Genomic DNA, 22,937 nt, shown 5'->3' with positions numbered 1-22,937 from the left:
GCTTCCGGAACAGGATATCAATAAGAGTTTTTTTTTTTTTTTTTCCTCTTGGGGCGTCAAAAGCGGCATCGTTGTATAAAGTATAAACTGGAGTTGAAGTACTCATACATGTACAGGAGTTGGAATATGAGTAGCAGCATTTGCCGGTAGAATGTTTACTTATTACACATTTATTTTTTCTTTATTAAAATTTCGATGTAATGGGCATGTGAGCTAGTGAAAATCCAAAAAATGGCATATTATTGGTTGCAATTTAGTTCACTAAACTGGAAAAAAAAAAAAAAACAGAAGTTTCATATCCATCCAAACGGAAGAAACAGTATTTCGCTTGCATTATAAACACATTTCCCAACTCATCTTTTTATATTCTCAATCACCTTTTTATCTCACATACATTACATCACAAAAAGTGTTACAGTAATTATTTCAAATAATATTTCAAATAATACACTATCCAAACAAACTCCATTGACAGTTGGATTGTTTGTGATTCTTCTTCATTTTTTTTTTTTTTTTTTGTATTTGTGGGTGAAAAGAGTTGTGATTCTTAAGTGCATATTCCAAATGGACCAAATGAATGTGAAATTTACTGATCTAAAAAATTAGGTGGAGCTCTACTAAACATCGCGTCGTCCAACTAAATCTGTTTGCATTAAAGAATTTTGAAGCCATTCTTCAAGATGTTTCCTTCTTTGAAGAAACAAACTCACAAAGTTTACATGCAGTACTTTGTACAATGGAAATGGTACTGACACTTGTATCATCATTTTAGGCGAAACCTTTTTCTCGTAACATCATCAGTTTCTTCCTCCAGAAAAGTAGGGAAAAAAGGGGCAAAAAAAAAATTAGTCCCTATTCAATTGGCATTGTGTTTTAACCTGTCCACTATAGACAAAAGGACAGTTGAATTTTGGTCCATTAAACGCTGCAATATGTATGCTTTGTTTGACTGCAAAAATATTTATACAGTTCAAATGTGGACTACTGAGTACTGGATCAAATTTGCTTTATGCCCCCACGTGAATGGGCTGGTGGTTGGCGCCTCTTCCTCGGGACCGTTAGGTTCTGGGGTCGAACCTCCGCAGCAACATCAGTTCGCCGTGCATCTAACGTGCTAGATCTGGTTGGGGCGCTGGACCGGGCGGGAGTGGAGATTAGTCGGGCCGCCTTTACGGACTTGACCCGGACACCCCACTCCGTCGAAAAAAAAAAAAAAAAAAGAGTACTGGATCAAATTAAAGTGGCTCTCGTTTTTTTTTTATTTTATTTAATAAAAGAACGGAAACTAAGCAGTGGTCTTGGGTAGGCACGTAAACACGAAATGCAGGAAAAGGAAATGCATAACCAACTTCCTGTTCCACCTTTAAAGTTAGAAGGAAAATTGGCAGTCAAGAGTAATGAGTGGACTCAACCAGCGGTATACCCCGTGGCGTCAACACAGCATTGCCGCTTTAGTTTGTCTACCTCCCCTAGTTGACTTGGTTTATAGTGCGACTCTCACTTAATAATAATAATAATAATAATAATATACTACTTACTATATACTCTTCACTTTCGTGGACTAGGGAAAATAGCTTTATATATAACTGGAAAAAAAAAAAGGAATGCAAACTAATACTCTGCATGTATCAGCATGGAGGCAATATTGGAACAAATATGCAGTCAAATCTGCATCAACTAAATTGAAGTCAATCGTGATCACACTCTCTAATTGGACATTGTAACGTACCAGAGAAGATTGCATCCCAAAAGGAAAAAATGGCAAACCAAAGGAAGAAATTATTCTACTTTGATCGACCTCTCATTCTACATGCTCACATCAAGATTGTACAAAAATTTCAAGATGCATTATTGTTTTTCTTGACATCAGCCTATAGCAAAGATTTATCTAAAGTGCTAATATACTATGAAACTCAAGGGGAAGTTGTTGCAACTTTGAATTTTAGAAAACGTTGGAAATATTTGTACAATTGCATTATTGTATGACTAATGCAGTGGTCTTGAGGTATCCTGTGTTGATATTATGTAAAAGACGTGCTGTTTCTTAGAAGAAAAAAAAAAACGGAACTATGACCAATAATGCAATGGTGGTTGGTGGAAATGTTACGGTAGATAGAGGACCAAGATCTTTGGACTTCGTGAAACTGAACTGACGGGTTTCTCGCGCAACGGATCTTCTGTCCCATAATTTGTGCCAGTCTTTGTCCCACTTTTTATTATATTGCTTTTCTCCTACATAAATATCATGTTTTAGTTCTTTTTTGTTTTCTTAAGATCCAATAACTATTAATTGAATAATACGCAAAATTTAACAAACTCAAAAAATCAAAATGCATAAAAAATGAGATATTTTATGATTTTTCTGCTATATTTTTTAATTTTCTATTATATATTGCTTTTTTAAAACTGTTGTATTTTTTTTATTCAATTAATAGTTATTGAATTTTAAGAAAACAAAAAAGAACTAAAACATGATGTTTATGTATGAGAAATAGCAATATAATAAAAAATGGGACAGAGAGTGGCACAGAGTGTGGGACAGGAGATTCGTTGCGGGTTTCTGGCCTTGAAAACTTTTTACTATTATCTTATCTTTATGTTGCACGTAGCTACAAACGAATCGGCTGGGGAGGGCCGATCAAGCCAGACCTATCAAACTCGAGAGAAATTCAGTTTGTTAATTTGTAAATTGATTTGAATATATATAATTTTTTTATTTTAATAATAAAATTATATATATATTTCTAATAATTTTATCTTCTTCCCTTTTCTATTTCTACAAATTTTTGCATTGATGTTTGGAGCAATATTTTATAGTACTATAGTCTAAATTACGAAGTCTTCCTTCCACCTCGTGTAGGCACTTTCCTACATAGACTTTGTGAAGTCTTGAGTGGATTGCTGAATTTCTTTTTGGTTTTTTTTTCAATTTAGTTGTGCTAAAATTTCAAAATCTCTGGGCTCAACTTCATAGTCCATTATAACGCGCCGCTCTACAGCTCCTAATACTTGCACTCTCTGGTCAGTCATAGACTCATAATACCGTCACCCTCGCAGTCCCATGTGTGCCAACATTAATCCAATAGAAAGTCAACTTCTGTTTTGGCTCAGAGAGAAAGGGTGGACTAAGTCTAAGTGAGCCAGCCATGGAAGACAACTGCATTAACTAGTATTTTAATGTTCACCGTGGAGTTGAGTGGACCATCACCGTAGACATCCTCTTTACTCCTAACCTTGAAGACAGTAGCTCCATCAGCATTTTTTTTTTTTTTTTTTTTCAACACAGAGGGATTGGGTTTTCGGACTAGTAATATCTAATGATCTAACTAATCCTCTGCAGGTCGGGAAAAGCTGCCCAACTTTTTCACAGACCGCTTTACCCGGGATTTGAACCTTCGCGGAGGTACTCCCCCAACTGGGGTACTACCACCAGCTCTAGCCCGGAGGGCCAGTAGTACCATCAGCTTGTGCATTCACATCGATGAGCCTCGTTGTAACACAGTTTTAGGAGATTAGTCTGAACTAGCAGATGTTCACCATGCTTGCGCATGGTGGAAAATCATAATTATGCCCAACCCAGTTTTGGCTAATAGTTATAAATATTATATATGAAAAAAATTGCATAATATTTTTTAAGTGTGTTAATGTGTTAATCTTTTAACAAAAACTAAGTCATAAATTAGAATAATATTTTTTGTTATAGGATGTTTAGTAGGGTTAATCCACAATTGAATAATAGCTGGACACAGGTCAATTTTGATATTCACAGAAAAGAAATAAGTTTGTTGTATTTGAATTATTATTTACTAAAACAAATGTATGATAAAAGCTAAGAAATGGATAATTAGACTTTCACTGCTACTGAAGTTAAAATTATCTATTTATCTATAAGATACAAGACTAACATTACAAGAATTACCATCCACATGAAAATAATCTCTATAAGAATTGAGCTTCTTATTGCCAACACGATGTAGGTTATCATTTTTCCAATCATCTCACTGCCTTGCCTTTTCTTGAATAGCAACATCATCATCATCCTCCTCTTCACAACGTCTCAAGTCATCCTTAGGACCTTAGCCAATGTGACAGTAGTCAATTTCTATAATAATCAACAACCAAAATGTGAACAACATTTTTCAGTAAAACCACTACAACTTCTGATCTAAGTAGGTGCATAGCATCTCTTAAAATATAATTGGCTTCTTGATTCATCATATATCAAGTCAACAAAATCGAAGTAGCATCTCTAACATGTTTGAACATTTGATGGTGTTTAGAAAACCATGCAGATGACCTATTAGTCTATTTAAAAACAGAAAAAGGAAACTATAGAAGGAAATAAAAAAAAAATAGAATGTAGTGTGTGTCTCTGATGTAGAGAGAGGTAGAGAGAGCATTTGCTAAAGAAACAGGGTAGGATACAATATAGGTTCTCAGGTTGTATTAGGAAAGCTGACTATGAACTCCAATGATTCTAGCCTCGTTTGGAGACAATAAAAGCTTGGTAAATGGGATAATTATCTAGCACCATGCAAGCAAAAAGGTCCTCGCCCCCTTGCAAAAACGACCATTTGTTCTTGATCATTCCAAAGAGCTAGGGAGTAAAACCACCTAAAGCAAAGCCAACCAAAATGCATTGAACATTTACCATGCTCAAGAACAAACTTAGGGAATAGAGTAACCTTCTGCTATATTGCACAAGAGCCAAAATTTACAGCCTTAAAGCACCACATAAAATTGAGAAATCCCTCAAATTTAAAGAAAGATGGCTAACTATTTTCTTTATCGATCAAAAGAAAATATATAACAAGTACTTTTCAGTTCCATAAAACTTACCATTCATCCACTAAGGAATGTTAGTAATCCATGACAAAATCTTCAAACATGCAACTACAACACTGGAAAAAAAAACTAATAACAAATCTAAAAGGAAAAAAAAGGTGCCAAGAAAACAGGATCTCCAACAGCGAGACATTTGCATGTTATTCTTGCTGAAGAAAAAATATTGGTTGAAAGGTTAAGGTATTACGTTTTAAACTTGAATTCCACCATTGATATATAAGAATAGGGTAGAAATTCACGTGAGAAGAAATTATCTAAAATTTGTCAATAATGGTCTGAGATGCTATGTGCCAAAGAAATATTAGGAAGAAAGGACATATAAAACATACTGCAAGAGAGTAAGTAATTAGGGCATAATGGAAAGAAAAAATTTTGCATTTCATATTTACTTGTCAAACAATAAATTATTTGTTCAGCTTGAATTTTACCATTGGAAATTAAAAATAGTAAACAACTCACGTGAGAAGAACCTTTCAAATTTTTCCCTTTTTTCCTTTTAGACCTCCTAAAATTTTTCATTAATGGTTTGAAATGCTCTAAGCTCAGGAGAAAGTAGAAGAAAGAAAAAAATAGATAAAATATATGCGCAATAAAATAAGAAATGAGGTCATACAAACCTTACCTTTTAATAAATTCTCAAACCTAAATCGTAAACTTTAAATAAACAATAAATGGACACATATTTCTGAAAAAAAAGTTCCAACAAAACCCACAAAAAATGAAATCTGTCAACAAAATTGTTTATGAAGGGAAAAAATTCTAGATATTTTGGGTACCTATATCAGATTTTTCCACATCTTAGTAGAGGGACAATGGTTCTTGCTCCTGCGTTTGGAGAGACTGAATCAAAACAAAGAAGGAAAATGTTACCGAAAAAAAAGAAAGAAAACAGGGACATTAAACATAGGCAAAAAGGGTGAAAGTTTACCATGATTACATTTGGGGAAAAAAATGATTCAGATGACTGAGATGAATCAAACATCTTCCCCCTTCATCTTTGTTTCCTCTTTACTATTATTTGAATAGAGAGCTTGAGAGGAATCGACCATTAACGAAGAAGTGAGGAGAAATGGGTGAGACAAAGGAGTCATCTGCCTTTTTTCTATTCTGTTCTGGTGGGCAACCGAAGAGCAGGGGAAAAAAATTTGAGAAGTGAGAGACTTTGAGAAAGTTTCTGAGAGGGGAGGCGGTGAAACGTGTTACTTGGCACATTGGACAGAGAGTCCGAACAGATGCATGCTTTACTTTTTTATGCTTTTCATACATACATGCAAAACCTTTTTCGTTCCAACTTCCAAGACAACAAAAGAAGAGCCTTTCTATTAGTCTCTTTTGGATTCCAACACACGAATATTCATCAAAACAAAAAAATTCTCACACAAAACCACGTGCAATGCACATGGAGGACGACCATGTTTTGGCATCTCTTCCCGGTTTATATACATTCTTTAAACGAAAGGTTGGAATCCCTTAAGCGAAAAAAAAATAAATCTAGCCTATTTACGGTCGTTAATCTAGCCCCGGCTCAGCTCCAGCTCAGATCATGTCCAACTATCTAGGTGTCCAATTTGCAATCTGGCCCGAGATACACACTGGACCTATACGAATCCGTGGGCTGACGTTGGGCCGTCGACGGGAATAATTTAATCATTCACGCCTTGGGCCAAAAATTATCGATTTGGACAGACCTAGAGTTTGCCAAGACTCAGGTAGGGCTGACGTCACTTACACCCTTTTCCACTTTATTTATTCTGGAATTAAAGAGCTGAGCAATATCGTATTTACTTATTAGTGCGGCTGGCAGTTGCGCTTGCAGGAGGAAGGGCCAGAGTGTTAGCGGCCAAGTTTTCAGAAACAAGATCAACTCATGGAGATCGGATTCTGCTTGAGCAGCTAATCTGGGATTTAAGTTTCACAGTACTGTGTTTCTTGTCTCTTTAACTTCATATTAATGTTGCATTGAAATAATTGGGCAGTTTGGGAAATGATGAGACTGTTAAACAATAATGTTTGTTCATAGGCTCTATTTGATTATCTGGGCTGTGCTGAACAATCTTTTGCACGTCAGTCTGATTCCAAACACCTTTTAATATTTTGACTGCTATTGAGGGGAAACAAATCAATTACTTCAACTTCCATTTGTTTGAAAAGAAAAAAAAAGGGTTTTATTTTTATTTTTCTCTTTTTCCAATTTCAGCAGAAAATTTGCCATCTGGGCGTGCATGTTTTTTTAGTAGTTAACCGTTTTGTTTCTTTTAGTTTCCCGGTTTTTTTGATAGTACCTTTTGCCAGTTCACTCACTACTACACCTGGAAAAATGCTTGGGTTGGAGTAGGTTCTGTAATTGGTAGTGTAATCATACGGGGGTGAGATCTATTAAGCCTCATTTTGATGATAACTATCACTTTGACGTCAAGCAGAAAGTCTTCAATTTTGCTGCCACTTTCTCAGCTTGGACTGAAGAAACTAGCCCTTTCTTATTTATATTATATTAAAATGCACGGATCCAGTGAAAGAAAATTCAGGAAAATAAGGGTATGGCTGAATTGTTCATTTTCCCATTTAACATATTTGGATTTTTTTTAATACTAATTTTCACCTTAAAAAGTTGGGTAAAAATCCATCTGAGTATCATCCCATTCCATGACTGGTCGTCGTTGCTTCAATGGAAAGCAACCGGTTACACAAGTGGAAGGTTTAAAACACAAATGAACCAGGAATAGAGAGAATTTGGTTTGCTTAATTTATTCTCACAAATCCCAATCACCTTTTTATTTTCCCAATCACCTTTTTATCTCACATACATCACATCACAAAAAGTGCTACAGTAAATATCTCAAATAAATCATCCAAATAAACTCTTATCCAAACAAACTCATTGAAAGTATATAGCATTTACAAAGTTTACATTTGCTTATTTCTCAACTCGGCAATTAATAATGTCCGATCTGACAAAACTAAACGGGAGACGATTTCCCATAAAAAAATTGGGTAAATATATCCACAAGCTTCCTTGTAAGAAGTGGATATCCTGTTAAAAGAATGAGAGACCTGTTTGCTGGAAAGAAGGATTCGATCCTATCCCACCTCACGTTCCAATGTTATTCTGGGACAAACAAGATTTCTTGATCCTGATTACAAGAGCAACGATGCCAAAACATGGGACTGTAAGCAGTCCAACGCCCAAATACCTGTACAAGATTTGTTCACGACATTTGTTAACTGGTTTGAACAAACTATAGTAGTAGTAAAGGTGCCGCAAAAAGGCCAATCCTGCTAAGACGCTACCAGGTTCTAATAACCGAAAGATCTTAATTATAAGAGGAAGGGAGCATACCAGACAGGAGCATACGGAGAAGACAAATCCAGAAAAGGATATGGCCACCTGCCACATTGACATATATCGGTTGGATACTCCTTAAAAATTTTACAATATGGCTTCTAGCCAGCCATAAAGAACAGGTGATGGAAGAGGAAGGGGCAGAAAATGAATTAACTTACTGCATAGAAACAAAGGCATGGATAATCCACTGGAAAATGACAAACATCGATGTCCACAAAATAAAATATGCCACTCGGAAGGAAGGAAAACGCTGAAGCCGAACAATCGTTTTTAGAGATTCTAGAATGACATAGAAACCAAAGCAACTTGGAAGGATGAAGAAAAAAAAAAAAGCGTGATTACCAGGCCATTTAAAGTCACATCACCAAAGAGGGCAACAGCATTGACAGAATGCATACAAACTTTAAACTGCAGTGGGCAAAAGCACATCTTTACTTTGCAATTCAAATAGTACAAAGGAAGTGAACTAAGCCCGTGCCATGTCAAATACAAAAGAATTGTAGCAGTGCTAATTATTTACCAGGAAGCGCAATACTGTACATGAGGACCTAGAAAGTTATGATTTATCGTGCCTACCATTTCATGGCAACAACAGCATAACCAAACATCTTAGAAACAACTTAGCTTGTTAAGAAATTTTCTATTAGTATTTGTTACTATATTTGTCTTTGGCAGGACCCCATACTCACAAAATTTAGTCTGTGCGCTTTTGGGAAGAGTATGAGCCAGAAAACGATGTCAGTCAGCACCACAGCACCTGCACAGGTCTACAAGCAAAAGCAAAGAGATCAGACAAGATTTCAGCATGTTGCTGCAGGAACAAATAACCAAATCACATGAGTCACAGTACATAACGAAAAGAAAGAGGTGACGACGCAGTGGAATTAAGATAACAGGCCAAATTTTGGATGATGATCAGAGGCCTGCTATCCTGCAGTTTACTAGCACGCTTTATCATGTCTGTCTAGAGGTCCAAAATCTGAATGTGATCATGCATCTTTATCCTTCAAGTCCTACTATAAGATTTCATCACTATATTGGACTCTTCAAATGTCCGGGTACCACCACATCAAGTTCAATGTTGAATATGGGAAACTGGTTTTCAGAAGTAGATTTTATCACACTCCAGGTAACATAAGTGAAGAATTTTGTCCAAACTATGCAGTCCATCAAATATAACTTCAATACATTTCTCTAAATTAAAACTTGGTACGCTTCACAATAAACTTATGTCCAATCTGAATGTCTATGCTCCTGAAGCTGAGGAGAAACATTAAAGACGTAAAAACTGAAAATAAGCAATTTCTAGACAAAGAAGTAAACTGGTACTGTTAGAGTTAGATCTTACCCTCACCTCAAACCAAAAAGAAAATGCAGGAAAACCATGAGTGTAAAAGAATATGTAATACTTGGCAAAAACAAGTTCAGACTACACTGCCAAGATTGAAACTGAAGAAACTTGCCTGGAAAAGTATTTGGAAGGCATAACCCCCTGCACCAGCAGTTTTACGAGCACAAGGCTCTCCATGTGAATTGGAGTTTCTTGGACTGCAGTGTGCATTTCCATCCTCTCCAAGTGAAGGGGCCACGTAAGTTCCTTTCTCTGCATCTGAATGAACAAAATCAGCTCCGGAAATTTCATTGTGACAATGGAGACATCCATGTAGCGAGAAATAAGATGCTGCCTACAGTATCAAGCAAACAACCAAATGCATCAGGAGGAAGATTTACTGTAAAACCGAAATTAAAAAAAAAATCTTGATATCCACATTCATTTGCGCGTTAGACTGCAATCGTATACTATGTGAAGGACAGAAAAATAATTCATTCTTGTTCTAGTTCTTATTCTTGGCTTGTATCCTTTTCTTTACACATCCAACATATTCGAACACATAGTATCAGAAGTTAGTGTCGCCTTTTAGGTAATTCAGGTAAACTACAATGGGAAGGGGATACAACAATTGGCACATAATCTTAAAATCAGCAATATACCAGAATGGCATAGATGGAAAAGCTCTGTAACATACCCCAAAGTATATGATAACCGTAGTAAATGTCCACCTGCCAGCACCAAAAGCATTAAAAACCTTGGACAGCAGATGAAAGGTATTCAACAGTGTAGATAACCAATTAACATGTCTTGTGCACCCTATTTGCAGCCAAAGGGGCTTTTAAGGAAAAAAGTTTTGAAAACCAGGAAGAATCACTTCTCTAGAAGACATTATACGACACAGTGAAAAAACGTTTGAACAGTTAATGGAAATCGGTCTTGGATGCATTTGAAGAGTAGTGCACAGGCACAAAAGTAGCAAATTCCAAGGACATTCAGCAAACAGAAATAGCTGGCAAACTCGACATGATTGACTTCTCCAATTGTTTAAAAGCATGGAAACACATCGTACTGGGTGTAAAAGTAAAATATGCGGGCACCATGGAGAACAACATCTCCAATGAGAATTCCTAATAGCATGCTGAAAGCAATGACTCTGTATGCCAGCAACCAAGCAGGATGTATTCTTTTTGAAGAGGTCCTCCAAGCTTCATCTTTGTACAAAACTCCAACCTTTTTCTTCTGAAAGTCTCTTTGCTTGCCTTTTGACTTAGTAAAACCTTCAAACCTCCATATTAAAATTGCTGCACCTACCATAGCTGCTAATATCCATATTGCACACAGCAAGAACCTCCAGTTCAGCCAATAACTTGGTGCGGTCGTATCAGTCGTCATAACTGGTTGCCAAAGTGTGATGTGAATATCCTGGTAAGAAGTTCGTTATGGTCTCTAATTATTCAAAATCTCGATTAAATTTTTTCCAACACTAAAAGTTTCATGAAAAAGCAACATATTTATTTAATTAAAGAACAGCCCTCATGCATGGAGAAGCACAAGAACCATTTTGTCTACATCCTCTACTACATGTTTTAAACTCCTTTTACACCTACGGATAAAACAACTAACTTAATCAAGGCAGAAGAACTTAAGAGAATAGTTTCAAATTTCAACTTAATAATTTATGGAGAAGAACAAAAAAAGGGAAAAAAAAGGAATTATATAGGACATAAGAACATTATGACCAAGAAAAGCTTGGGAATGCAAATAGTCGATGTCAGGATGAAATTTAGATACAGCAGAACATCTTCATCTTCTAGCATACTCTGAATTGATAAGAAAAACTAACCATGACAAAACTCCAAAAAGCTTTTCCCAGTATACATAACTAGTTTGAGCATATGTTAAAATGTATAACTCGAAAAATTTGAGACCATAAGGGGTGATAGAGAGCAAAATTGGACAAAAAAGGAAGATTCTTCTACATTGAGTTTGTTGAATGAATGAACTAATGCAACATTCTAGGAGAAGATTTTGTCGCTTCTTTTGATTATTATTATTGGATTGATTGATAACAAGGACAAAAGGGGAGCCCAAAAAAGAGAAGAAGAATACGTCGGGGTGCAAAATCTGAATCTTCCCGCAAATTGAATGACCCCCAGTTGGGTGGGGTTTGGCGGGCCTAGGAAAGATTTGGTTTCATACGCTGATGGGTCCTTGGATGGTACCAGCTGAAAGAAAGAAAGCAAAAACCAGAGCGAAGAAGGGATGTCTTGTCGTATCGAGCTGAGTTTCGGAGAAAGTTCTGAATGGCAATGCAATGCAATGGCCACCCGGCGCAGCGCGCAGTCGTAATACGTATCCGCGTTAGTTATGAGAAGTTAAAGTAGGAGTCTATTGCGATCAGAACTACTGCTCTTCTACCGTTCTACGTTACCATCAAATCTATCTGGCAGCCTCCCATGATCCGATTTCTCAACCAATAAACTAATCCCGTTAACAGCTGTGTTTGGATCCTTCAGTTTTTTAAATATTATAAAAATTTTTAAAAAGTACTTTTAAAAGACATTCTAAAAAGTAATTTAAATTTTTTTAATGTTTAAAAAATATCTCAAAATATATTTTAAAAACTCTACTACTCTTAAATATTTCAAAATATTTTCTAAAAATATCTCAAAATGTACTCTAAAAACTCTGCTATAGTAAAATTTTTTAAAAACATCCCAAAAAATAGCTGATCCAAAAATAGCTAGTAGATTGCGTTTGGAATTGCGTGTATTTGTTTGGACGATAGATTATTTATCAAACTTTATTTGTTTGCGTTATCAATATATTTTTCAATTATTTTTTTATCTAATGTATGCCACATTAAAAAAGTACTATAATGTTTCTTTCAAAACATTATTCCAAATAATCCACTATCCAAACACATTTGCATCCTAATCTAATTTTAATTTTCATGGTGGACCAAACAAATGTAATTTAGTTAAAAGAGTTTAGAGCTCTTCTTGCTACCAGATTTTTGAATTTTGTGCTTGACGACTGAGGAGGAGGATAGGAAGGGTGTGAAGAGTGGTAAGAGGTGAAAAAAAATCTGGGTAAAAGATCAATTTGCACTTGTTCTTGGTAAATCATCAATTTACAATTTTTAATTGATTAAAGGTATTGATTTTGAATAACCAAATTTTCATTTGTTTTTGTATTTAAATTATAGGTTTTTTAATAGTAAAAAAATAAAATAAAATCCATACTTTACCAAAAATAGCTTTTGCTGGTTGCCTGGTTCTTGTAATTTCGTTCGTATAATCATTTTTCATAACCAGATTTTGCAAAATATGAAGCGAACAAGAACATGGCTTTTGTAATCTCAAACGGTGCAAACGAAATTTTAGTTTGAGGAAGCTGCCACTCAATGAGCTACAATTATGGACAAAATAACATGTTTTTGCAACTTCGGAAAGGTTAAAAGTGTATGATACCGTGATGTGACTTTGATCGTAGGGCTTCAATTATCTTCGGCGGGAGCATCCGAGGCCCTAAATGTCACGATTTATCCAGCGAGGTGGGCTGGGCTATAATTTTAAGTTAGCTTCGCGAGGGTACCACACTACACTGTAAAGGCGTGGCTCGCTCGCTCGCTCTCCGGATCACGCCTTCCACCAGCTAATGCACATTGGGCATGACTCTTTAAGCAAGCATTCTGGACTTTTGATCTGTACAACCTCAGATTATCTCTACGCACACGAGACTTAAGATGATGAATTAGCATGGACGTGAGATTTTATAAATAATTTACTTTCTACGATATACAACGTGGGGGGAATCTTCAAAAGTATTCGTCAGGGTCGCTGAAATTCTCTGTAATTGCATCAATGGGTAATGATCCTAATGGAACTGACGATTCTATTGCTTCAAATGAGTCGTCAAAACTGTCTGGACCCGTCTCATCTTCACCGTAGGCTTCATCCTCTGTATCACCATCTGGATCAATAGCAACTCCATTAGTCGCGATCAAGGCTGGATATGAGTGCTCTTTCACCTGTGAAATACTCGCAAATTCCTCTACTTTCTCCAAAAGCTCATCCGGACCAAGCTCAATCTCATCTAGCAATAATGCCTTGCCCGATCCAATTGCCTTTTGCCACAAGGACATCATTTTAGGGCTTGAGTTCACCGTTTTACCATCAGACTTGTGAAGATCAGAACTTCCAGAATCTAAAAGACAAAGGTCGAGGATGTAAGAGAAAACACCATGTCATGACAATTTGGATGGTTTTGAAGTATTGCTGTCACTTAAAAACTGAAAAATGATACGAGAGACCTCAGAAATATGGTCCTCCATTAATCATTAGAAGAATTGAAATCCAACACACAGTTCAATGCTTCATGTGGGAAAATTTAGCAAGATTGGTACTTTCAGTGGTCAGATTAAGGCAGTAGGATAATTTCATTTCCCGATGTTTAACTCTCAGTGTCATCACTAAACCTTCAATCTGATCCGTACAGATTTTTCTAACGAAAAAGCACAGAAATGTTAATAGCAGTGTGCACAGAATGAAGAACGTGAAATGAAAACCAAACAGATTAACATTTCCAAAGCAAGTTCGGTTCTTTAATCATGTCAAAAAGTATCCTCCACTGCCTTCAATATGATTTTACTAGTTAAGGTCTCAAAAAGACTGAAAGTCAATCTTTATCTTTTTCTCTTATTTTATCCTTCCATTTTCTTTTTCCCAAACACACACTTTCTTACAAAGACATCAAGCTACATTAATTTATTTGCCCTGTCTAAGAATAAATTTAAAAAATAAAAATTGATGCAGAAGCAACGCCCATAACTCTTACCTGAAGAAGTCATGCTATTTGCTATACCATGGAAAGCAGATCTAAGACCTGAAGCATCATTTCTGTACATTGATTTCCAGTCTTTCCCCCTCCACATCAATATCTGTTCATCATCAAAGGATAACAGGATGCTGGGAACCAATTCCTGTATTTGGAAGGGATAGAAATTTTAGTGATGTCGTAAGAGAGGAGTTGAATTTTAAAAAGGATATCATGTAGGATAACAAGATTTCTTTTTACTGACAAGCAAAATATTTCTTTCTACTGATAAGCAAAAGACTCCACATAGGACGGATGCTGCGTATATAATAGGAGTACTACAATTCTTACATCAATTCAGAGCTGAAGGTATTTGATAGGGTATCTTGTGCAAAGATAATTTCAAAGAGGCAGATATATATGTGGCCACTGAATTTCCAGGTGGCAGGTTGCTTTTTAACAGTTTTAGGCTAAATGGACCATATACATGCAATTTCTCAAAAAAAAAAAGAGAGAGAGAGAGAGAGTGGTTCAATGTGAATTACAACACTTCCCACCAGCCACCTATCAGACTTTATCTTCCTCTTCTGTTAAGGGAGGAAAATCACATTGGCCAGAACACGGGCCAGAACACATATATACCTTCAATTTAGCACCAATCTTCTTGTAATCACTTGCATGCATACCCTTGCAGTCAATCTTCACTAATTCACATCCTTCAAAAGCATGTCTGACATCCCTCACCAGGGAAACATAAACCCCATTTTTTGCTGCAATTCCAACCAAACAACTATAAGAAGAAAGAATCAAATGACATCAATCTGAGACTATCAAAACCTCTATTCAGAAAGATGTAGGATTGGGGAAGCAAACTAATGGATGACAGACCACCATGAGAGGAGGAATATCTAAATCAGGCTGAATTTTGAGTGATGATTTGATGATGTACATCAGTAATATCAAGGAGGACTAAGGCTAGGATGGCCACGAAAAACATAAAGCATACATCCTTAACTCCAAATGAGTAGCCAATATGAACAACCGTCTAAATTTTAGCTAAAACAATGCTTCATGAAATCCATTGCAATTAAATTTAAGCACCATCCAAATATCCACTTTCACACCCCAAGCCACTAACATCATGCAGTAATAAAGATGTAGAACAATTAACAATGAAAATGATTAAGCAGATCTATGAAATATTTTACCTAATTTACATATTGGGAGTAAATTTTTCCCCTTCATTCGCAATTTATCAGCTTCTTCTTTTTTCAAACCTTCTGGTGCTTCTTGTATGAGTTTTGGGTAAACAGGTGTGGCTGGTTTCCATAGCATCACTGGGTATTGAGGACGGGTACTGTGGTTATAGTGTCTGCCACTGAAAATGTAGACCACACCACCGACACGGTGTATGATTCTTCCACCAGTTTTCTCCTGGTAGCAATTTGGGGAACATTAACTACATAACTATATTAAATTTGTTATTTATCTAGAGTATTTACTAGACAGGTAACTTAGTTCATCAACTAAACATCCAAATGTCTAATGTAGATGAATGTACTTCAACGGCATGGTAGATGGAGAACCTCGAGACAACGGCACACATTGTCCATGTCAACAGTTGGAACACCTAAACACCGAACTTTACAAACAGGTCCCCTTCTCCAATGTGTATGTATCAACTCCAACATGTTATGCGTGAGGCCGTCCCGACCTACATAATTTGGTATGAATCAAAATTTAGTCTTGAGGACTTTACAACCCCAATCACCAAGGGAAAAATTAAAAAGCACTTTACGTGATAATACGAAAGTCAAACTTGCAAATCATCATATAGACTCGTAAAACAGCACAAACGCCACAAGACAATCTAGTATTCAGGCTTTTCGTGTGTACGTACTATGTCAAGTCAGGAAGGAAACTGTGCTTAGTCTATCAAGATTCAAAGTTTATGCATTAGAGCTTCAGAGCACTATTTCAGCCAAAAATGCTGAACTTCAAAGTTTGAAACTTATCAGCACCTACAAGACATTATTGCCCGATTCAAAAAGTGGTGTTAGACTATCTCAATCAACAATGCAGCTATATTAAGATGGTTGTTAGACTATATTAATCGCCAATAAATTCCAAATAAACCAAAAAAAAAGAAAGAAAAAAGGGAGCCTACCTAAATTAACCTGTCTGTTGCTGGAAATGCAAGGCTTCAAAAGCTCTCTAATTTCGTCCCTCGTCAATGGCTTTCCCAAAACCTCTTCTCTAGGCCTGACTTTGTACTTCCCCAGCTCATAAGCCTTCAACATCTCATAATGCTTAGCTACATGATCACCATTTCTTCTCACTCGTCCATCCGATGGCTCAACAAGCTTAATATTCCTCTTGGCCTTCTTCAATGGGGCTTTCCCAGTCCAAGGTCGCGCCATGGTGGGCGGGGCAAAAGGCAAAAAAGCCGGCTCTCGAATTGCTAAAGGCTGAGCCTTTGGGGTCTCAGAGTAACTGAATTGGAACTCAAATGGAGCTCCAGGAAGACGATAAGATACACCATTTTCGCCGACAATGACGGAGCGGTCGCCGTCGGCGGAGATGACTTGGCCATGCTTGATGGGCTTGTAGTACTTGGTGTTCCTGTGAGGGGTCTTGAAAGTTGGGCTCTTTTGGTGGGGTTTAGTGGAAGGTTTTTGGTGGGTTTTGGAGTTTCTGAATTTTAATGGAGGTGGGTATTTGGGAATCGGGATGGGAGGCTGTGGTGGCGGTGGGGATTGATTAGGGCGTGAAGCTGGTGGCGCGCTGGTTGGTAAGTTTGAAAAGAGGTTGTGGCTGCCTGCTAATGTAGTCAGAATTGCCATGGTAAATTATATACAAACACATATGTATAAGGAGGCGGGCGGAGGAGGTGAACGGAAGAAGCTTTTGTTCTGATTTTGCTGCAGAGGAGGAGAAGGAGAGGATAGAAATTTGCAGAGATTTTTTTTGAGAGTGGTGCTTCAAAACGACATCGTGTAAGGAGCATATAAATATATAACGATAAAAGAACAAATTAAAAAAATTAGAAAATGAGAGGGCAATTAAAGGCGTGTGCTTTCCCAACGTGGCGTAATATCTTGGCTTTTAGGCATTGTTTGGAGTTTGGACTGAAGGAATGCAAGGGAATGGAAAGGAGGAAAACACAAGGATTACTGTTTCAATTAATGTTTGGTCAGGGAAAAGGAAACGACAGAAGGGAATTATATTTTCGCTTGTTTGAATTTGGGTTTTTCGTCAAAAAGTAGCAGAGCTTGTCTTTAATCAATACATGATCATATTATTATTTCTTCTCCAATCTCAAAGTATACCCCCAAAAAAAAAATTTATTGTTTCCCTTCTTTGCTTGGCACATCAAATCTAAACAACATATATAAAATGTGCTTTCCTTCCACTTGATCGCTCCTACTTTCTTTCCCACGTATTTAGTGTTCTTTCCCTTCCATGGAATTAGTGCCTTGACCTTGTCTTTTTCTAAAATTTTATTGCAAAACAAACAATTTATAGAAAAAAGCTAATTTTGTTGACTCAAGGTGGGATAATTTTCCTTTTTTCTTGTCTTGAAAGTTTTGCCTTATAAATATGAAAAAAGTAATATAATATATTATGACAATGTCATAATCACTAATTTCGTTGATTGATGGTCTCTTAACCATAAATTTCATATTTTGTGGCAAAAGATTATCTATGAATTAGGATGGCAAGGATGTGGTCAAATGCAAATTCTTTGTTACACTTAATATAGGCAAAGTTGCCATTAATAGAAATTTACTGGATAAGAAGTTAAATATGGTGAACATTAAAAACTAAGCCAATATGATCCAAGTAATACAAGATTATGGTTTGAAACTAAATTTGAAGAGATGAAGTAACTAAAATAGTTTTAGAGGGGAGAGAAGGACTTTAAGTAGAAATCTTCAATGTTTAATAGGGTATATATCGGGAGGCATCTGCAAATTTAGAACAATGGATGTAAATTAACCAAACTACTCAATTCGACTTTGTGAACAATTCAATCAAAGGCTCGACTTGAATTTGGCGGTCAGCGATTTTGAGTCGAATTCAAGCTATTTAACAAGATAATCGAGTCGAATTTGAGTAGCAAAAATCAAAATTTGAATACTCGTTGAGCCTTATATTGAATTCGATTGAGTTTGATTTGGTTGAGTTCGACTTCGAACTCAAGTAAGGTAAAACAAACTCGAGCTCGAACTCGAACTCAACTCTAAAGAGATTGACGAGATGGAACTCTAGCCCTAAAATTTTTGCTTACTACTCAAATTTGATTCGATTCAATAGCAGGCGTATTCAAAATTCTCTGTTCAATTAGAGTCATGTGCATACACGTGACCTTATCAGGATCGTGAGTGGAGGGCACTCGGAGACCTAATTAATGGTGCGAATGCGAGAGAAAAGGATGGCAAATTAAAGTTAACACCAACGAAGAGCACAGAAAGTAAAGCGAAGTTCTTATCGTAGTCAATTATATTTACCGTATCTGAAGAAAGACAAAAATATAAGATTCCTTTTTCCTTTTTCACCTGGTGTTCTATAACTCTCCATGCCCCACGACTACGGTAAAAATTAACTGCAGTCCGCACTTTCGTTTTCAAGTCTGAAGGAAGTTGAACAAGGACAAAGGTGTGGAAAGGCCTTGATTTTCCTTTCCAGTCCAATGGCCCTTTGTTTATTACCGCATTAAGACTGATAATTCATGATGTTATGGTAATCAAAACTATAGATTGCTTTAATATGGCTAAGGAACGGCCAAAATTGGTCAATTTTAATGGCACATGTTTAAACATTTCTTTTCTTTTTAGCATAAACACAATTAAACATGGAAGAAAAACAGTCATTTGTGCATGGTATTGCCACTAGCTAGATAGCTGTTTCTTTCCTATATAAATTTACCCTGATGACAGTGAAGAAAACTTTTTTCTTGTTCATTCTGCTCCTTTGTCATTTGCTCGTTACAGTCAGCCAGAAGCCTCCCCCCCCCAAAAAAAAAAAAAACAGGATAGAAAAACGAAGCTCATCAGACAAGATCCATGTCAACTCTCAACCATCTGCTCGATTTGCAAGGACAAATTTGTTACGTTCAATGTGGCTATTGCACCACCATTTTACTGGTATGCTCAATAGTTAATACATGGAGCTTTTAACTAACACCAATTTCTGTTCAATAAACGTTGTTTGGTACAAAAAATGACTGCAGGTGAATGTACCATATAGCAGCTTATCAGCCGTGGTAACAGTAAGATGTGGCCACTGTACTAGCCTTCTTTCAGTAAACATGACGAGTGCCTCATTTCTCCCTCTCCATCTCTTCGCTCCATTCGATCAATCTGATCAGGTATTGAAAGTTTCCATACAAAAATCATTCTTTCAATGTCGTTCAACTCATGCTTCTAGCTAGTCCAATTTTTTGCAGTCAACAACACAAGTTTGCCCCCAGGAAACAGATGTTAATGCTGATGATCATAAAGGTTTAGACATGCAGATTCCATCTCACGTTGTCTCATCACCCGATGAGGAAGAGGGGGAAACCCAAGCAATCAACAAGCGTACGTTAATCAACTGAAATTGTTTGGCTTCGAATCTTTCAACCCAAGATTAATCTGTTTATATGTCTATGATCAGCATTATTTTGATTACATTTGACATGTTTTCAACAGCCCCAGAGAAAAGACAACGTGCTCCATCAGCCTACAATCGCTTCATTGGGTAAGATTCTTTTAAATGAACCGTAAAATTAGGCACGCAAGGGAATCAGTTGGATCAAGAATTTGGCGTTTTATGTTGACACGTACAATTTCAGGGAAGAGATACAGAGACTGAAGGCAATAAATCCAACCATGACTCACAAGCAAGCTTTTAGTAGGGCAGCTAAAAGTGTAAGTTATTTTTACAACTTCGTTCCAGGAAAGGTCTAGTTAGCTTCTCTTTTTTTTTTTTTTTTTTTTTTAACATTCAACTGAAATATTTCCATGTTTCGACCATGCCCAGTGGGCTCATCTTCCACTTGGTCTGCAGAAAGAAGGCGAGAGCCAAGCTGGGAAAGATGATGATGCATCATTCCAGTCTTCAAGAGGTAATTTGATACAAAATTGTTTAACAACCCTGACATGTTTCTCTTGATCATAATTAGTCTCTAAAGAAACTGCATTGTTAATTTCTTCTACATTTTTCAGTTCATGCAATTAAGTTTTTTTAATACCTTAATCAACATAAATTACCGTCAAGATTCAACAAGGCTACTAAAAAAAAAAAAGAGTGGCGCTTTGATTGAGCTTGTTGAAAAAGGAAATTGTTTACCATGATTATCAATCTGGACTTGACTACAGGAAATACGCACGTGATGGGTTATTTTCATGGCATTGATTATTTTTTTGGATTTTAAATTGGATTCCTGTCTCTACGAAGATGGTGAATTTATGATCATATAACCATAAATGTCCTAAATCGGAACATGTATAACTGGCCAAGACCTAAAATCAACATTTAACTTGTTGCATGCTTGAGGTAATTTGTCGTACGCAAGTTGCTTCATTGATTTGTTTTGCATTAAACTTGCAGGTTTCAAAACTACACCATGAAAGCTATTGTTTCTCGGGAAAGAAGCCCTCGATGCATCTTATTCGGGCAAATAACAGTTGTTTGGAAGAGGACATTTATATTTCTTGAAGTATTATTCAAGAGGCAAAATCATCTCTTGTTAGTTGGTCTTTCTTGCAGCATTGCATTTGCTATTCAAGTGAATCATGAGAATAAGGGTTTTTTACCTTGAACCGTAGAGGTTGAAATTAACCTCTTAAATGATCATATAATGGTTCTGCTTTATAAATATTGTCCATCCATCAGAAAGGTGATCTATCACCCTGTCAAATCTAGCATATATAGTACTTTTGGCATTGTTGCATTTGTTTAACATATGTAAACGAAATTCACCCAGAATTTATCTAAAATTCCGGAGAGACAGAGAGATTAAGAAAATATGCTGTCTTACATATAAACTGATAGTAAGCAACAAGGAAATGATTTGACTATTAGCTAGACAATAAGAGCCCTAGCTGTATACTTTTGGGGCGGCGAAAATGGTCAAACTGATGACCCATACATAGTATCATGTAGTCGTAGATATTGAATTATCTCTTTTATAAATTTCTTCAAGCGATCATCTATTTACTTCCATAGTTTCCTTCTTCCAAACCTCGGAATCTTGTGAACACCTCCATCTGAGAAACGTACCATACGAACTGAGACCATTTGATCAAGGGATAAGTACAAGGTGCCGTAAGTTTTTATAACATTCTATGAACATGAATAATTCGAACGTAATTAATTTGAGCTGTTCGATCGAAGAAATTTACATTATACGAGTTTGAAGCTTACTTATCAAGGGTCTTGGAGATATGGCATATAAATATGCTTGAAAGAATTCCTTGTTCTCCTTCATTAGTTCTCTCCACACTGCAAAGCACATCCCAGTTTCCTTTAACATCCATGAATATATAGAAACACATCCAAATAAGTTGCAATAAATGGACGTATATACGGTAAACTAATGCTATTTGTGTATGTGGCCAAGTAGTTGACTAAGACGATACTTAGATTCACAAAGCGCTAAAATTTGACATCAGAAAGCAGAAAGTACTGACTTAGGCATGTAACCTATAACACTGAGGCGTGAAAAGGGTAAGAAAACCATGTGTAGGTCAGCAGAAAATGGAATGATCATCTGGTCATCCAGTTTTGGGGGAAAAAAGAGAGAGAGAAAGCAAGCCAAGGATGAAAAATTGCATCATGCAGATATGAAGGTGCTAAGGAAGCCATGCAACACTAGTAATGCATCCGATCCTGTACCATCCCCCTGCATGCTAAGAAGAGATTGAGAGAAGAGAAAAAGGAACACCTGTTAGGGTTATTTGGGGCTGAATTCTTGCATGCTTAGCTAGCGCCTTAATGCATTGATCCCGGTCCATGCGAAGCATCAAACACCTCTCTATTAGGCTATGAACCTGCAAAATTAGATGTTTCGTAAGATGATCCATTTAGTTTCATGTAAGTACAAACTGGCAAATGAAGATTCAGCCTTTAGTCACTTTTTTTTTTAACTTTTATTTTGGGTAAGTGGGATCCCGCCCTGTCACTTTGAAACTTGAACAAACGCAAAATGATTTTTTTTGGTCGTTTCATGGGTGCAACCGCATGCATCAATAGAGTGTGATTTTATGCCAGTAAAGAAGATGATCAATTTATCAAACATACCATTCTAATATAGCTGTGCGGGTGGCAGTGCAAACAGGGAGAAGTATGATGGTGAGGATTCATTCCCCTTCAAGTACTTGGAAATAGACAAAATAAAACACAGTGGATTGACTAATGCTCCAAAAAAGAGAGGGAATGAGTTGAAACTTAAAAGAAGAAAACTGTGAGGGGTAGTAGATATTTGTTGAGAAGAATAAAACTCGTACATAACGACCTGGAAAAAAGACGAAAGGAAGAAATTGTAGTAAGTTAATTAAATAGGAGGGAGAAATTGTTATCCACAGATATCTAAGTGAAGGGCCAAAAAAGCAC

At 36.5% G+C, this 22,937-nt stretch overlaps 4 protein-coding genes and 1 non-coding gene across 8 annotated transcripts; 2 read left to right on the top strand and 3 right to left on the bottom strand.

The window, feature by feature from the left end:
• Positions 1–6,821: 6,821 nt before the first annotated feature.
• LOC113754600 lies at positions 6,822–6,925 on the top strand. The gene has a single exon (XR_003465281.1). It is a non-coding gene; the product is annotated as a small nucleolar RNA Z122 (small nucleolar RNA).
• Positions 6,926–7,677: 752 nt separating this feature from the next.
• Positions 7,678–11,427, bottom strand: LOC113754332. Of its 2 annotated transcripts, XM_027298715.1 has the most exons (9): positions 11,365–11,427; positions 10,591–10,943; positions 10,216–10,249; positions 9,652–9,873; positions 8,878–8,955; positions 8,531–8,596; positions 8,347–8,438; positions 8,183–8,230; positions 7,678–8,036 (listed from the first exon to the last, which is right to left on the bottom strand). In XM_027298715.1, exons 1-9 carry the CDS (start codon positions 11,365–11,367, stop codon positions 7,934–7,936), a joined length of 999 nt encoding a protein of 332 aa, XP_027154516.1. In that variant the 5' UTR covers positions 11,368–11,427; the 3' UTR covers positions 7,678–7,933. The 2 variants fall into 2 exon arrangements, with proteins under 2 accessions (XP_027154516.1, XP_027154517.1); XM_027298716.1 differs by lacking the exon at positions 11,365–11,427 and having other exon boundaries at positions 10,591–11,348.
• Positions 11,428–13,195: 1,768 nt separating this feature from the next.
• Positions 13,196–17,311, bottom strand: LOC113753385 (CRS2-associated factor 2, chloroplastic). 2 transcript variants are annotated; one of them, XM_027297523.1, is made up of 6 exons: positions 16,507–17,311; positions 15,926–16,053; positions 15,548–15,773; positions 14,982–15,109; positions 14,388–14,505; positions 13,196–13,730 (listed from the first exon to the last, which is right to left on the bottom strand). In XM_027297523.1, the coding sequence occupies exons 1-6, from the start codon at positions 17,180–17,182 to the stop codon at positions 13,342–13,344; spliced, it is 1,665 nt and encodes a 554-aa protein (XP_027153324.1). In that variant the 5' UTR covers positions 17,183–17,311; the 3' UTR covers positions 13,196–13,341. The 2 variants fall into 2 exon arrangements, with proteins under 2 accessions (XP_027153324.1, XP_027153323.1); XM_027297522.1 differs by having other exon boundaries at positions 14,361–14,505; positions 16,507–17,310.
• Positions 17,312–19,405: 2,094 nt separating this feature from the next.
• LOC113752705 (axial regulator YABBY 4) lies at positions 19,406–20,953 on the top strand. The gene is made up of 7 exons (XM_027296783.1): positions 19,406–19,486; positions 19,573–19,710; positions 19,789–19,921; positions 20,033–20,081; positions 20,176–20,251; positions 20,364–20,448; positions 20,934–20,953. The coding sequence occupies exons 1-7, from the start codon at positions 19,406–19,408 to the stop codon at positions 20,951–20,953; spliced, it is 582 nt and encodes a 193-aa protein (XP_027152584.1).
• A 292-nt stretch (positions 20,954–21,245) lies between these two features.
• Positions 21,246–22,849, bottom strand: LOC113752979. Of its 2 annotated transcripts, none has more exons than XM_027297053.1 (4): positions 22,626–22,849; positions 22,270–22,375; positions 21,750–21,827; positions 21,246–21,613 (listed from the first exon to the last, which is right to left on the bottom strand). In XM_027297053.1, the coding sequence occupies exons 1-4, from the start codon at positions 22,686–22,688 to the stop codon at positions 21,540–21,542; spliced, it is 321 nt and encodes a 106-aa protein (XP_027152854.1). In that variant the 5' UTR covers positions 22,689–22,849; the 3' UTR covers positions 21,246–21,539. The 2 variants fall into 2 exon arrangements, with proteins under 2 accessions (XP_027152854.1, XP_027152855.1); XM_027297054.1 differs by having other exon boundaries at positions 21,246–21,592; positions 22,626–22,847.
• Between the last annotated feature and the right edge of the window lie 88 nt (positions 22,850–22,937).

The sequence above is a fragment of the Coffea eugenioides genome, chromosome 11 (genome assembly GCF_003713205.1).
Source record: "Coffea eugenioides isolate CCC68of chromosome 11, Ceug_1.0, whole genome shotgun sequence".
NCBI lineage: Eukaryota > Viridiplantae > Streptophyta > Magnoliopsida > Gentianales > Rubiaceae > Coffea > Coffea eugenioides.
The sequence above is the reverse complement of the archived record's forward strand: the minus strand, read 5'-3'. Positions and strand labels throughout refer to the sequence as shown.